We start from the raw sequence: 14,815 nt of genomic DNA, 5'->3' as shown, positions 1-14,815 counted from the left end.
TTGTGAGACTATTTGAATTCTTCTACAAAGAAACATTTTCAGAGATAAAGTCGTTGTCAACATCGTTCACGTGGCTATCCATGTCTCTTGGATGCTTTCTGAGCACGGTGTTTGTCAATCTCATAAATAGTGTTACAAAAAGAGTGAGTCCTTGTAAACAAGGCTGATTTAAAAGATAGTTGAAAACGATAACGCGACAAGAAAGAGAATAGAAGACTGTCGTGATGTGGGGAGGCGTCGGGAATGCTAGACCTGGAAAAGAGAGAACAACAGCTGTGATGGTCAAGTAGATTGGGATTAAAAGATCTGGAAAGTGGGTGGAGGGAGAAGGAAAAGAGAAAAATGAGGAATGCAGAAATGAAAAAGAGTATTAGGGACTAGAATTTCTGATAATTGAACATAGTAACTAATATATTTTTTATTTATATATTTATTTTAAAATTAAATTAAGATAACTCTATTATAATTTATAATTAAATACTAATGAATAAATATAATGATAGTAGAATGAAAATAGTACAAAATTAAAAACTTATAATTTTAAATAAATTAAATTATATAGTTAATATCAAATAAATTAAATTAAAGTCTTATCCTATTTATCAACTATACTATCAATTAATATATTAATACTAAATAATTTTTATTATATTAAATGGTGTGATATTTGGATATCTAAACAAATTAATTATTGGATATGATATTTTTTTATTTTTTTTCTAATTTTGTAACTTTAATATGGGTACTAGATAAACCCTTATATTATTCGGAGAAAGATAATATTCTAATTTATTACTAATTATACTAATATAAATTATACTATAATTGTACAAATAATTTACTCTTTATTTATTAGGTGTGCGAATATGCGGATCTGCATATCAGATCTGTGGATACATATCCGTGACTGATCCTTTTAGATAATCAAACATAGTCATTAATATATTTTTAATTATATATTTATTTTAAAATCAAATAAAGATAACATTATAATTTAGAGTTAAATACTAATGAATAAATATAATGATAGTAGAACAAAGATGGTAGTATTGGCATATATAATTATAATAAAATTTATAACTCATAATTATAAATAAAGTATTTTTTAATTCAAAATTTACACCCAAATTCTATATTTTATTTATTATTTTTAGGGAATTATGAAAAAAATCAATTCAATTATAATGTACTAATTTTGTCTGTCATTGTAAAATTCTATAATCAAATTAACTTAAAAATATGTATAAATTCTTACAAAAAAAAGGTGACAAAATGAACTTAAAATATGTATAAATAATTATAATAATGAAATAATAATAATAATAATAATAATAATAATAATAATAATAATATATCATGTTCATATAAAGTGAGCTATAGTTTACATATGCATTTCAAATTCCAAAAAATTAATTTTTATACTAAAAGTCTTTTTTAATAATTAAATATCTCTAAATAGTCTTTTAAAGTATTTTTTTAAAATTAAATCTTACAAAATTTTTGAATTCAGTGATAGAAATGGACAGAAGTTCTAACTTCAGTCATATAGTAGAGAAATAAAAATCTTAAATAGTTATACTTTGAACATATATTGATGTTATTAAGGTATAATATAAAGGTTGCTAGCAAATAAAAATCATAATTATAGAAACCAAAAACAAACCTATTACCTTTTTTTTAAAAGAATATAATATTATAACTATTAATAAAATCTCATATTTTTATTTTTATTTTTTATGTATTTTAATATTTTTTGTAAAAAAATAAATATATTTTTAGGTTATTTTTTATTTATTTCTATCTTTTAAACCTATTTTTTTTTATTTTTTATCATATTCAAGAAACAAATATATTTTTAGAGTATCAATAAAATGGTCTCTCTAGATTGGTATCCATCCTAAACTAACGAAAAACTAGTCGCATCCTACAACAACACCAATCCTTTTAGAGTGTGGATCTTATCCGATCCAATGACAGTGCAGATCAGATAATATTCGCCGTTATTTTCGTCAGCATTTATGTTGGAAAATGCAAATTCTATATTTGATTTGCTTGCAAAGAGAGAAAAAATAATGTAATTGAATATGCAGAGTGTATATCTTCTTAAAAAAATATTTATGTAATTGCTCTTAACAAGATAGACATTAGGTAGGCTAGAACTTTTTGTTTTCTTCTTTTCTTACTTTTGCTATGATTTATGTCATAAAAAAGGTCTTAATTTTCTTTTAGTACCATATTAAATTCATATTAATATATAAATTTAAATTAAAGTTCAAAATCCACCACCATCGTCATGACTTTAACTTATCAAACTATTAAAAAATTAAGTTCAACTTTGCTAATGCTCTTCCTTAACTCAGATACAAATTTATAAGGGAATCAAATTTATAATGTCACTATATGAATTGAACAATAGTTTATCATAATTTTATTTTAATAATTGATTAAATTCACATTAATTACTAGTATTTTATTTTAGACTTGCTCCTAAATAAATTTTATTTTCATTGGTTATTGTTACAAAAATAATTCTAATGAATATATTATAATTAAGTGAATTAAGCTATTAAACATAATTTTTAAATTGAATTTTGAAAATAAAATAATGTTTTAAATTTTATTGTTGCATCAAAATCTCGTGATTAGTATATTTTAGATAGTAATATTGATATTTTATTTTCTAATGTATTAGATATGACATGATTTTATTTTGATATTCTTTATTATTGTATTAATCAATAATTTCATTTTTAATCTTAAAAAAATATTATACTTACATTAAAATAAAAATTTTCACTTATAGTTAGATATTGGTCATTTTTATAAAAAAATTTATATATATCTTACATTGTATATATTTAAATATTAAAATTGATAATATCATTAGAAAAAAGAAATGAAATTTTGACATTAAAACAAAAAAAATTTATTCTTAAAAATTGGCCATCATTAAAAAAAAAATTAAGAATCTCAATTAATAATCCATGATTTAAGAAAAACAACACATAATTGATATATACACTAACAAAATCAAATCATTAATACATTAGATAAGAAAATAATTCTTACATTAAAGATGAGTGAATTTTCTTGTTCAATAAAAAAGTTTGATTGGTTTAAATTATTAAACTAAAATATTTCTCGTATAAAATTTTAAATTTAAAAATATTATAACTAACCCAACTAATCCAATTGAATTTAGTAAAGTGACGTGAAATCATCTTCTATGCATTCATAGAATTTACTTATCTTATGTAATATTAAGTTACTCTGAATACTTAGATTGCTCAGTTAGAAAGGAACAAATATATCAAATATCCCATAATTTACTTTAACATCTTCAAAAATATATACTAATCAATGCTATGTCTATGACCCTCTTGTCTTTTTTAGCAGTGATCTCCCTTTAACATTCATTTTTATATACTAAGTGATTATCTAAAGCAAAACAACAACAAATTTAAAGTTAAATCACTAATAAATTTAACTCACATTTTTAGTAAAAAAATATTTAGCTAAATAATTATTTGAACAAGACAGCAATAAATTCAAGCTTCATGGATGATAATCAGTACAAAATTTATCTTAGTAATAATTTTATGCAACAAAAAAACTTTCTCAACAAATTATTCAAGGTTTGATGGTTATAAATAATAACAAATTCACGTCAATGATATTTTCAGCAAAAAAAAAAATAGTTCAGTGATATTTTCAGCAACAAATTAAAATTAAAGTGCAATGATAAATTAAGGCAACAAAACTGAAAAAAAAAATTTATTGAAAATCACCAAATCGAGGACCAAATTTTGATTAGGCGAAGAAATCTGAGGGCGGGGAGGAAGCTGGCGACGGGATTCAAAGTAAGAAGACGACAACGTCGACCAACCTCGGAATCGGCTACTTCTGCCGTCGGTAACGACGAGCACGAGAAGGCGCACGACTAAGTGCGAGACGGTAAGGAGACATGGAGCGACACCGACGATCAGTCTCGGAACTGGCTGCTTTTGTCGCCGGTGACAACGAGCTCAGGAAAGACGTACGAGCGCGATTGAGTGCGACATGGTGACGCTGGCGACACGGAGAGCGACGAGAACCTTGAGTGCGAGATCGGAGATGAGAGAGGGAGAAAGCTTGAGTTTGCAAGAGCTAGTGAGCAGAGAGATGAGAGTGCTTGAACTTTAGTGGGAAAGGGAGACGAAGGAAATGTTGAGGGCTAGGATTTTTTTGGGTCAGATTCAGAGATGGGTGACACATTGAGATTGGGCTTGGGCTTGGGTTAGGGCAATGATCTAGGGTTAGATTTTTTTTAGGGACCCAATTGTATTTTTAAATTTTTATGGATTTAAATGTTTGCGAAGTAAAAAATTACGGACATATTTATCTTTTTCTTAAAAAATTCAAGCATGATTTTGGTCAGATTATGTAAACCGATCGGATCAAATCGGATCTAATAATTATAATATGAACAATTAGATTTATTGTTGTTGTTATAATAAATCGATTTTGTTCTGGTTTATCAATAATTTGTCCAACAACAATATGACACACGTAATGTCTTTAAAAAAAAACACATTTCTATGTCTTGAGAGAATCATGGGATTGGATTTATTTTTTTCTTATCAATTCTATCATTTATTTCTTTTTTTGTAGTCTCTTTAGTACTCAAATCTTTTAAATATATAATTATATTTTTTATAAAATTTTTATTTTTTGTTTGCTTAAATTTTTTTTGTTTGGGTTAAAATTTGTAAGTGTAATTCTTGTATATTAGTTTATTATTGTAATTTTGTTATAATATAAATTATTGATCTCATTAAAAAAACTACGTAAATAAAAAATTAATTATAACTAATAATAAAATTATAAATAATTAAAATTTATAGTCTAAAATAACATTAAATAAAAAAATACTGACAATAATAAAAAAATATGAGTAATATAATTTAATAAACTATATTTTGATATATTATTTTTGTTTTTGATATAAAATATATTTTGTCTATTTTTATATGTTATTTTTAATTTAATAATTAATATTAATTTTTATTACAAAATTGATTCATAAAATTTATTTAAATATTTAAATTAAAATAATAAAATAATATAAAATAATTATTTAAATTCATATTATTTTTAGTAAATTTTTACTTAAAAGTAATTTTAAACAATATATATTTTATTACAATATATTTTGATATAAAGTTGTCAAACATAAATCAAGTTAATACCAATTTATTTTTAACTAAAATTAATTTTACAAAATTAATTTTATACAAACTCTCATTTACAAACTTTAATCTAAACACACTAAGCAGTTAAACTTACTAAGAACTATTATAGTAATATCACACTAATGGTACAAGTTTTATTTATATTATTAAAAAAATTTAAAATCATCTCACATTTGCAAGATATATTGAAACAAAATTTAAAAAAATAAAAATAAAAATTATCGCCAATGAATTATAACCAACATGGCCAGAAAATATTTTTAATATAGAAGTGGAAATGGTGTTTTGTTTGCGGTGACGGACCCAGAAAATTTTAGAATTGGGGGCAAAAATATATATACTAAAATAAATTTTGTTAAACATTATTAATTATATGGAGATATAAAAATTAAAAAGAATTAGTGAACACTTTTATTTTTAAAATACTATTCATTATATATAATTTATAAAAAAATATTTTTTTTATTTCTAAAATTTGAACTTAAAATATTTTAATTAAATTATAGATAATTTATTTGAAGAGTGTTAGGGGCTACCAAGTTTTGTGATTTGTAGCCATCATTAATATTTTTAATGGTGTGAAATTTCATTCAATGATGTGGGATTACTTACTTTTCTTTTGCTGGTTAAGTGCTGGCCAAATTTTAATAAAAGTGCTGACCTCCTAAACTTTCTCAACTTATTATCCTAACTAATTTTTTTATACACATTTAATAATAAAAGATTGAATCAATTGGCACATTAGCACCTAACGATACACTAGTATTTATAATTTAAAACTAAAATTATATATAAATACTAAAAAAAATTAAATTTGTATATGAAAAGTATGTTTATATAAAATAATATAAATATAATTTACAGTTTTTTTCTTTCTTTTTTTAAAATAATTAAATTTGTTATATATTTTTTAATTTAATTTTGATATAATGTTAGATGAAAGATTTTATGCTTCTGTTTAATTATGTATTGTAATTAAAATATTTTTCATTATTATTTCTAAAAATAAAAAATATATTCAAAATTAGTAAATTAATTAATTCATTTTAAAATTTTATATGCAACATAGGTACATATAATAGAACAAAAGATAAAAAAAATAAGTAATGAGGATGAATAAATTGAAAATAAAATAAAATATATAAAGTTATTAAGAAAATAAAATATTAGATTAATTCCTAAATCATAATTGTTTGAATTAAAATTTGCAATTGAAAATATTTAAAAGAGAAACAATGAAATTGAAAGATATATAGAGTCATGGAGAGATATATAAAAAAATGGGAAATTTAAAATTTATCTTTTGATGAAGAGAAGATGACCATTAAATAAGGAACAAAAAAAAGGTTGAAAATATAAAAATAAGAAAAGGATTTAAGGAAATAAAGGAGTGACGGCACAAAAACTAAATTTGATTAGGTTAAATAATAGTCAAAATGATAAAGAAATAAAAAAATAAATTTGAGACTTTAACTCATTGAGTTTAGTTTATTTGTAGTTGAGTCATTTAAAATTTGAAGTGAAGACACATTATATATAACTAAATTTAAAAATAAAAATAAAAACACACTGGGGGCAAGTGCCCCCTGATTGTTGTTCTTGGGTCCGTTTCTATTTGTTTGTATATTGATTGACATTTGAAATGTACTACAGTATTCTCGAAATATTCAACACGTCGTACCCCTACGTGTTTAACACGCCTCCACTGTGTTAACTTCTCATCTACAAAATCCATCCACCCATATGGAATGGATCATTTCTATTTTTTTTAATAATTGAAGGAGTAAAGTGTGATCTCTCACCATTAGTTTTATAAGTGAGACCAAAAATAAATATGAGAGAGCAATGGAAGGTTAAAGATCACACTTTACACTCTTAATTTTTTTTAAAAATTGAGATGATCCATTCCCCACCCACCTGTAATTACACCAAATAATTCCATTTTTAACAAAAATATCAATATTTTTTTATTAAAAAAAGTATCCTCAAATAATATAAACTTTCTATACTCGTCTAAAAAATTGTGGGTTCGAATCTTCTTAATAAAAAAAATAAAAAAACAAAAGTCATCCTTTCCACCGTAAAAATAAAAAAAATTTCTTTCCGCCCACTGCGAAAAGCTTAAACATCCCCATCCCCATCCCCGCATAATACAATTCAGCCCCATCTTGAGGCATAACTCTAAAAAATGTTCCATATTAAAATATTTTAGCCGCGAGAAAGTGGTCAAACTTTAAGGTGGAATCTGGGGTCGTTTATATTTAGTTACCGAATGAGATGGCAAATCTAAATTGAGATCCGGTCTATAATCTTATCCTTTCGTTGCCATTTGTGTTGAATAGCAGAATAGGGATCCCGCCAACGCCAAGTCCACATGGCCGGTCAAACACACTGAGTTTCTACTCTCCAACAGTAACAGGGGACACAGTAATTAAGTAGCAGAAGCAGCAGAAACAGAAGAGGAAGAATAAGAACAAATAATGGCGGATCCAAATTTGGAATGCAACAGCACATTGATTATTTTTAACGACAGCACCAGATGGGCTAATTAATTATAGCACCCTAAAATAAAACCTCCTAAAATTCAACCCAAGTTGAGGATGAAGAGAAAACCTCATAAACCCGTCATATTGAGCTTCTTGTTCCCAATAACGAGATCCACCATTCTCATCCTCTCCATGGCTTCCCTCCTCTCCCTCTCGCTCTGCATCTTCCTCTCCCTCTTTCTTTCATCCTCCAACGCCCAACTTACCCCCTCCCTCCCTGTCCTTCAAGCATGCAAGGCCACGCGCTTCCCTCTCATATGCCACACCACGCTCAGTTCCATGACCCAAACAAATCCTGACCCAACCCCAGTCGAGCTCGTCCAGTCCGCCATTAATTCTTCCTACACCAAACTCCACGATGCCATCACCATGATCTCCTCCCTCTACGAGGACTCCATCGCCAGCAACCGCACCCGCGCCACCGCGGCCAAGACCTGCATTCAGATCCTCCGCTACTCCCGCCGCCGCACTTTCCTCGCCGCCGACGCCATCCCCCGGAATGCCACAAAAGACGCCCGCGCATGGCTCAGCGCCTCCTTGGCCTACCAGTACGGTTGCTGGTCCAGCCTCAAGTACGCCAACGACACCCTCTCCGTCGCGGAGGCGATGGTTTTTGTAGATTCCCTTACCTACATCACCAGCAACGCCCTCAGCATGGTCGCATCCTACGACCTCTTCGGCAACGACACCGCTTCATGGAGGCCGCCGTTAACGGAGCGTAACGGCTTCTGGGAGCCACCGGTCGCTTCGGGAGGGTTCGGATCGGGATATAAATTAGGAGTGCCGTCGAAATTGACGCCAGACGCTACCGTTTGCAAGAACGGGGATGGTTGTTACAGGACGGTGCAGGAGGCGGTTCACGCGGCGCCGGATAACCTTAAGGTCGGAGAACGGATGTTCGTGATTTACATAAAGGAAGGGGTATATGAAGAGAAGGTCAGGGTTCCGCCGAAGAAGAAGAATGTGGTGTTCTTGGGCGATGGAATGGGCAAAACCATCATCACCGGTTCCCGCAGCGTTGGGCTTATGCCTGGAATGTCAACCTATCACTCAGCCACCGTCGGTGAGTTCTTTTTCTTTTCTTTTCTTTTTTTTTTTGTTTAATTTGTATCAAAATATCTTATATCTTATACAAAGTTTCATTTATGTATTTGTATCGTTACTAATTTATCTTATAAGTCACTTACACAATCTTTGCGTGATGATTAAAACCCTGAATTTGAGCATGAATTATTGTCAATGGCTTGGCAAATTGTTGTTTTGGCAGGGGTTCTTGGGGATGGATTCATGGCCAAGGATCTCACCATCCAGAACACGGCTGGTGCTGACGCGCACCAGGCGGTGGCCTTCCGATCGGACAGTGATCTTTCCGTCATTGAGAATTGTGAGTTCATTGGCAACCAGGACACACTCTATGCTCAAACCCTGCGCCAGTTTTACAAAAATTGCCGGATCATTGGCAATGTGGATTTCATCTTCGGAAATTCGGCGTCAATCTTCCAAGACTGTGAAATCCTGGTCAAGCCGAGGATAGTCGATCCGGAGAAGGGAGAGACCAATGCCATCACGGCACAGGGCAGGACGGACCCTGGTCAGTCGACCGGCTTTGTTTTCTGGAACTGCTCGTTTAATGGCACTGAGGAATATATGGCATTGTATCACAGCAAGCCTCAAGCACACAAGAACTATCTAGGTAGGCCATGGAAGGAGTATGCTAGGACAGTATTCATTCATTCAACCTTGGAAGCCCTGATTGCACCGGAGGGTTGGATGCCTTGGAGCGGGGACTTTGCGCTGTTGACGCTATACTATGGAGAATTCGAGAACTCAGGACCCGGTTCGAATTTGGCTAAAAGAGTTCCATGGAGCAGCAGGATCCCCAGTGAGCATGTGGATACTTACTCAGCTCAGAATTTCATTCAAGGAACTCATTGGATTCCGTCATCTCTGTGATTAGCTCATCTTAGGAGAGGGATGATAGAGCAAGGGAGAGGAGGAGGCATTGATCGTAATGGGGAAAAAATTTTGCATTTTTTTTGTTCAATCATGTTAGGTATGCACCAAAATCAACTATCAGGGTAGAATATACATTTAAATACAAACTATATACTAAAAATAAATTAAACTACTCATGTATTTATACACAAATACATAGTGACTGATTTGGTGGCTGGTTATTGGTGTTTACATGGCATTTTTGTTTGTTGTTTACATCCCCTTTGTAATTACCAATACAATATGATTTCAGAAGCCATTTGGAGAGGTTCCAAGTATAATGAGATCTATTTATATTCTTTTTACATGATGGTTCCTTTTTCGCAAGAAATCATATGATCGGGCCAACTAAATTAATTAGTAGATTCCACAAAGCTTTCCATCCAATAATGTAACAAATAAAAGATAATAAGGAAGGATAACCCACAAGTCATTTGGATTTTGGACATGTATATTTATATAAAAAATAGCAATTCACATGCTATAGATTAATTGATTCACGTGCCCCTCTGCTGGCTTACTTAAATAAATAGGGTCCGAAATGGTGGGTGGGGTTGATTACCTATCTCTGTATTCATATTCACTTGCTTAAGAAACTTATAACCATACGGTATTGGTTAAAAGTTGAAACAATAGTGTGTTTAACAGCACGAGAATCGTATTTTGATTTATTCAGCTCAATTCCTCTAAAACTGGAGGAAACAAAATTTGCTTGATTCCTTTTTGTCTCCTAACACTACTAAGAGAAGGAGTCAAATCCAGCAAGTTACAAAGCAGAAAGAGATGATGTAGTAATGGCAGGTGGTGTTGGATGGTAAGACTCATCATCAGTCCAATTTGTCTCTCCCCAGTGCCTCAACATGCTCTTCCAATGGCACAAATTATCGATACATTTCTTCAACCGAGGATCTTTAATTTTGAGTCTCCAGTGGCCATCTGTGTAGTTTGCTGTCTCGGCTTGTCTCCGATCCCATTCTAACTGCGCCTTTTGCTTTGATGGCAGCAAACAGAATTGTTGCAGAACCTCAGGCATTGCATCATGCACCTTCCACCACTTGGCGTGCGCAACGTCGCTCGCAAACTCATGGAATATGTCAAAGTTCCAGTTGCAATCATAGTCGCGGAAGCATAACCAAGGCTTCAAGCCTAGGTAGTGAAGAACATAGAGGATTGGAGGCTCGGCACCAAACAGCATGGTTTTCATTTTTTTCTTCTCTTCTTCGTCGCCGATCCAGAAATGCTTCAAGAAGTTCATGTGTCTTGGAATCCTATGCCACCATGTGAATATCTCATTCAGGTATCCCTGGTCTCCTCCATTGTAAGATTCAATCTCGTTTATGTGATCCATTAGGAGCTGGAATGTGCAATTTGATGGCTCAACCAGCATGACTCCAGAGTTGAAAAGCGTGGCATTGTTTCCAGTAGCAGTGATTTCCGGCATGGCAAATAGGAAATCTATGTTTCTTAGTATGAGCAAATCTGCATCTATGAATATTATCTTGTCATAATCTGTTAGTTGCCATAAGCGGAACTTGCTGTAGTTCCATTCATTGTAAGCATCCTTTTCGGCTTTGGGGTTTCTGATCCTCTTTATTGTCCTGACTTTCCACCCTGCTGCTTCCAAACCACTTCTGTGATATCCACTTATTGTCTCATCAACAAGTATAACAAGGTCTCGACTTGATCCGGCCATGCGGATGCTTTGCGCCGCCGCGATTGCTCCACACACATAAACATGTGCTGAATGCAGAATTGTTGCGTACGCTTCTCTCTCAGCATTTCCATTGTAAACCAACTCTGTTTCCAACACAATCACGCTACAAACATCAAACTCCAAATCACTTAGTGTTTAAGCCATTTGGTATAGAATACAACTGACCTTTGCCCCTCATAGGAATTGTGAGTTCACAGGATCCTACAGGAAGTTGAACCTTTTGTCTCAAAACACTCAAGTTTGGTCTGTATAACCATGCATTTCCTTCGCGTCCAACAAGTTCTTTGCAGGTAAACAGATTCGGCATTGGGAAGCAATCGGTAACAAACAGAACATGCACAGTGTAGTTTCCTTTAAAAGAGGCTGCAAGGCGAGCAGCGGCGAGCTGAAGATGCAAACGAGCAACATCTCTAGACCAATTCTTGCCAACACCTTTCCGGCAAGGAAGCTTGACGGCGATGAGATTAAGTCGTATGCCGGGAGACCTCAGACTTGGCAGTGAGGGGCAAACGGGAACTTCCTCCTCTTCTTCCTCATCGATCCATTCGGGGTATAGGGACTCCCATGTCACATTTCTTGCAGCATACTCCAAGTGCAATTCAACATGTGTAGCATCAGGATTAAGATTCTCAAAACCACTTATCTCTGTCTTGTTGAAATTCACAAGCCCAATGCCCTGAACTTTATCTTTCCCTGTTAATTTCTTGGTGATTTTCACGATATCACTCAAACGAGTATCTACATTCGCCATATATCTAGGATCCGACCCACCCCATAACCACCTGTACACAAAAAATTAGTCATCCATTTACTGGAAGATTAAACGAAATTAGATCTTGCATTTGAATTTGAAGACTTACACAGAGCCAGAGGTTGTTAAATGGGTGGTATTGTAGACCTCTGGAGAGTAGAGGAGTGTTACAAAAGTTCCACAAATGGTTACCAATAACAGAAGTTTTAAGAATGAGAACTTGCATCTTGAGCTCCTATCTTGTACAGTTAAATGGAATGGTTTCTCTACCTCTTTTGCTTTGTTATTTTTTGGCAATCTTCGTTTGTATAAATCTTCACTGTACCACATAATAATTACTATATTATTCACACAGAGTTAATTACTATATTCTTTCGCAGCTTCTAAGATTTCAAAATGTGTATTCTATTCGATATTGCATTGTTACCAAAAAAATCACGAATTCATTTTGGATCGATTCATCAAAGTACTAACTGCCCATGATCAATTTTACATCAATAAAAGCATTATATTATATATATAAATATATTTTTTGGTGGAATATGGACTCTTTTCATACACAATGAAGAGCATATATGGAGAGAAAAACTATTAATTACTGCACTTCTATTTTTCGTGGACAGATTGTAAAGAATTTGATTATTGATTGATGAGAAAGTTTGACATGGAAATGAAATCATAGAGTTAGTTTTAATCAATAATGATATATGTCTCTCTTGTACTAAAAATTGGACAAGACTAAAATCCAATGTAAGTTGTTGCAACCACCGTAGAAAGGTATTGGGCCACTTGGCTATATATATATATATAGAGAGAGAGAGAGAGAGAGAATTAGAATTCTGGTTCCTTATTGGATTATATTGTAAATAATGTGATAAAATGTCATCATCATTTATTTTCTTGAAGATATGAAGAGTGAGAGATGAATGACACAAAAAAGCTAACTCTACGCGTAGGTCCCTCTGCCGTTTGAAAAGGATTTTACAACACTATGGAATACTACTAAAAATCTTATATAGTATTTGCATGCATGGAACAATAATATTAACAGCTAGATCTGGGAATTGAACAAGAACCTGATTCATCCTTAGCAAATAATTTGTGAATATTATTATATGATCCTTAGAAAAAAGAAAATGTGATGAAGAATGTTGGTTAAACTCACATGGTTGCAGGCAAACGGTGTCGAGGTTCAACAGCATGAGGAGAATTTCCCATTGTTCCTCTCATTCATTCAGTTTCAGCTACAGTTGCATGCAACCAACATCTGATCTATTTCAATTGATAACAAGAAAACGGATCAATCAAATTGCTGAAAATCAAATAAGATAAGTTCCCATAGAACCATCTTTTGGTGTACATGATTTGTTATTACATCAATGTGAGTGAAAGATTAGTGTAAGAAGACGAGAAAGGCAATGACTACTACAACATAGTACACTGTCTAAATTTACAACTCCATGCGGTTTAATTTAATAAACTTGAAACACATAAATGATGTTGTTGTTTTGTGATGAAGCATACAAAAAGGGAACTAATTAACACACAAACCTTTAAGTTTGGAGGTTAGAGAGAGAGAGAGAGAGAGAGAGAGAGAATCTTGATCCTGAGGAGATGGAGTTGTGGGGGGAGTTTGAAGCCAATATAGAGAGTGATGAGATATAAGTGAAAGTAACTTGTTTCAGAATAATCATTTCTTTGTCTTTCAGTTTCATTCTAGTTCTATTTGGTGCTCACCAACTCTCTCTACCTCATCTCTCTTCCTTTTCCTTCACTATTCCTATATATTTTCTCCTTCTTTGATATATATTATAATATTTCAGTTTTCTTATTGGAGGATGAGTAAATACCATTTCGCTTTACACTTCTACTCTTTATGACGGAAACAACTCATAAGTGTAGTCCAAAAGGGCAAAGGCACCATCATATACATATACAAGACATGCCCCCATTATTCTTATAACAGTGAAGGTTAATTAGTATATTCAAAAATGTTAACTTTCATTTTTTTTTATGGGATATTTACTTTCTATTCTAAAAGAATAAAGTTTAATATCTTCCATTTGTATATATAATATCTAAGTGAATGGAAATTAGTATATACGGTAAATATTTAGAATTAATATGTTCATAAAAATGTGAAGTCAAAATTTTCTATGCTACTATCAAAATTTATTTAGTAGATAATCTATAAATATATTAACTCAACCCTTAGATAACTCAATAGATATATATTTATAAAAAATAATAATAAAGAACAAATTATTTTAATAATCAAATTCAACCAATTTTTTTTGTCTTTGTTTTTTTAATTAATTTTTATTGTGCTAATAAATTATTAGACTTAGTTAAATTTAATTACTAAAATAATTTGACCATGTAGCATTACGGTATATTTATTATCTGTACTAATGCTCATAAATATATCTTATTTAAATGTCTAAATTTTATTAGAAACAATATAAATTAGTTTGCATATATGTATACACTTGATTGATAGACGCCAAAAATAATACTTGATTGATTAATTAATGGCAATGGAGTCAATACTTAGAAAAAGTGTACATCATGGCGTTGT

At 31.4% G+C, this 14,815-nt stretch overlaps 2 protein-coding genes across 3 annotated transcripts; one reads left to right on the top strand and one right to left on the bottom strand.

Annotated features, from left to right (window-relative positions):
• Positions 1-7,519: 7,519 nt before the first annotated feature.
• LOC107623699 (putative pectinesterase/pectinesterase inhibitor 51) lies at positions 7,520-10,077 on the top strand. Its single transcript, XM_016326047.3, has 2 exons — positions 7,520-8,840; positions 9,045-10,077. Exons 1-2 carry the CDS (start codon positions 7,832-7,834, stop codon positions 9,728-9,730), a joined length of 1,695 nt encoding a protein of 564 aa, XP_016181533.1. The 5' UTR covers positions 7,520-7,831; the 3' UTR covers positions 9,731-10,077.
• A 335-nt stretch (positions 10,078-10,412) lies between these two features.
• On the bottom strand, positions 10,413-14,013 carry LOC107623947 (UDP-glucuronate:xylan alpha-glucuronosyltransferase 1-like). 2 transcript variants are annotated; one of them, XM_088509680.1, is made up of 5 exons: positions 13,789-14,013; positions 13,403-13,509; positions 12,347-12,556; positions 11,652-12,268; positions 10,413-11,569 (listed from the first exon to the last, which is right to left on the bottom strand). In XM_088509680.1, the coding sequence occupies exons 2-5, from the start codon at positions 13,465-13,467 to the stop codon at positions 10,539-10,541; spliced, it is 1,923 nt and encodes a 640-aa protein (XP_088365806.1). In that variant the 5' UTR covers positions 13,468-13,509; positions 13,789-14,013; the 3' UTR covers positions 10,413-10,538. The 2 variants fall into 2 exon arrangements, with proteins under 2 accessions (XP_088365806.1, XP_016181842.1); XM_016326356.3 differs by having other exon boundaries at positions 13,403-13,504; positions 13,789-13,925.
• Between the last annotated feature and the right edge of the window lie 802 nt (positions 14,014-14,815).

This window comes from Arachis ipaensis, chromosome B10 (assembly GCF_059453495.1).
Source record: "Arachis ipaensis isolate K30076 ecotype BB chromosome B10, ASM5945349v1, whole genome shotgun sequence".
In the NCBI taxonomy this organism is placed as follows: Eukaryota; Viridiplantae; Streptophyta; class Magnoliopsida; order Fabales; family Fabaceae; genus Arachis; species Arachis ipaensis.
Note: the sequence above shows the minus strand (reverse complement) of the source record. Positions and strands in the feature narration are given on the sequence as shown.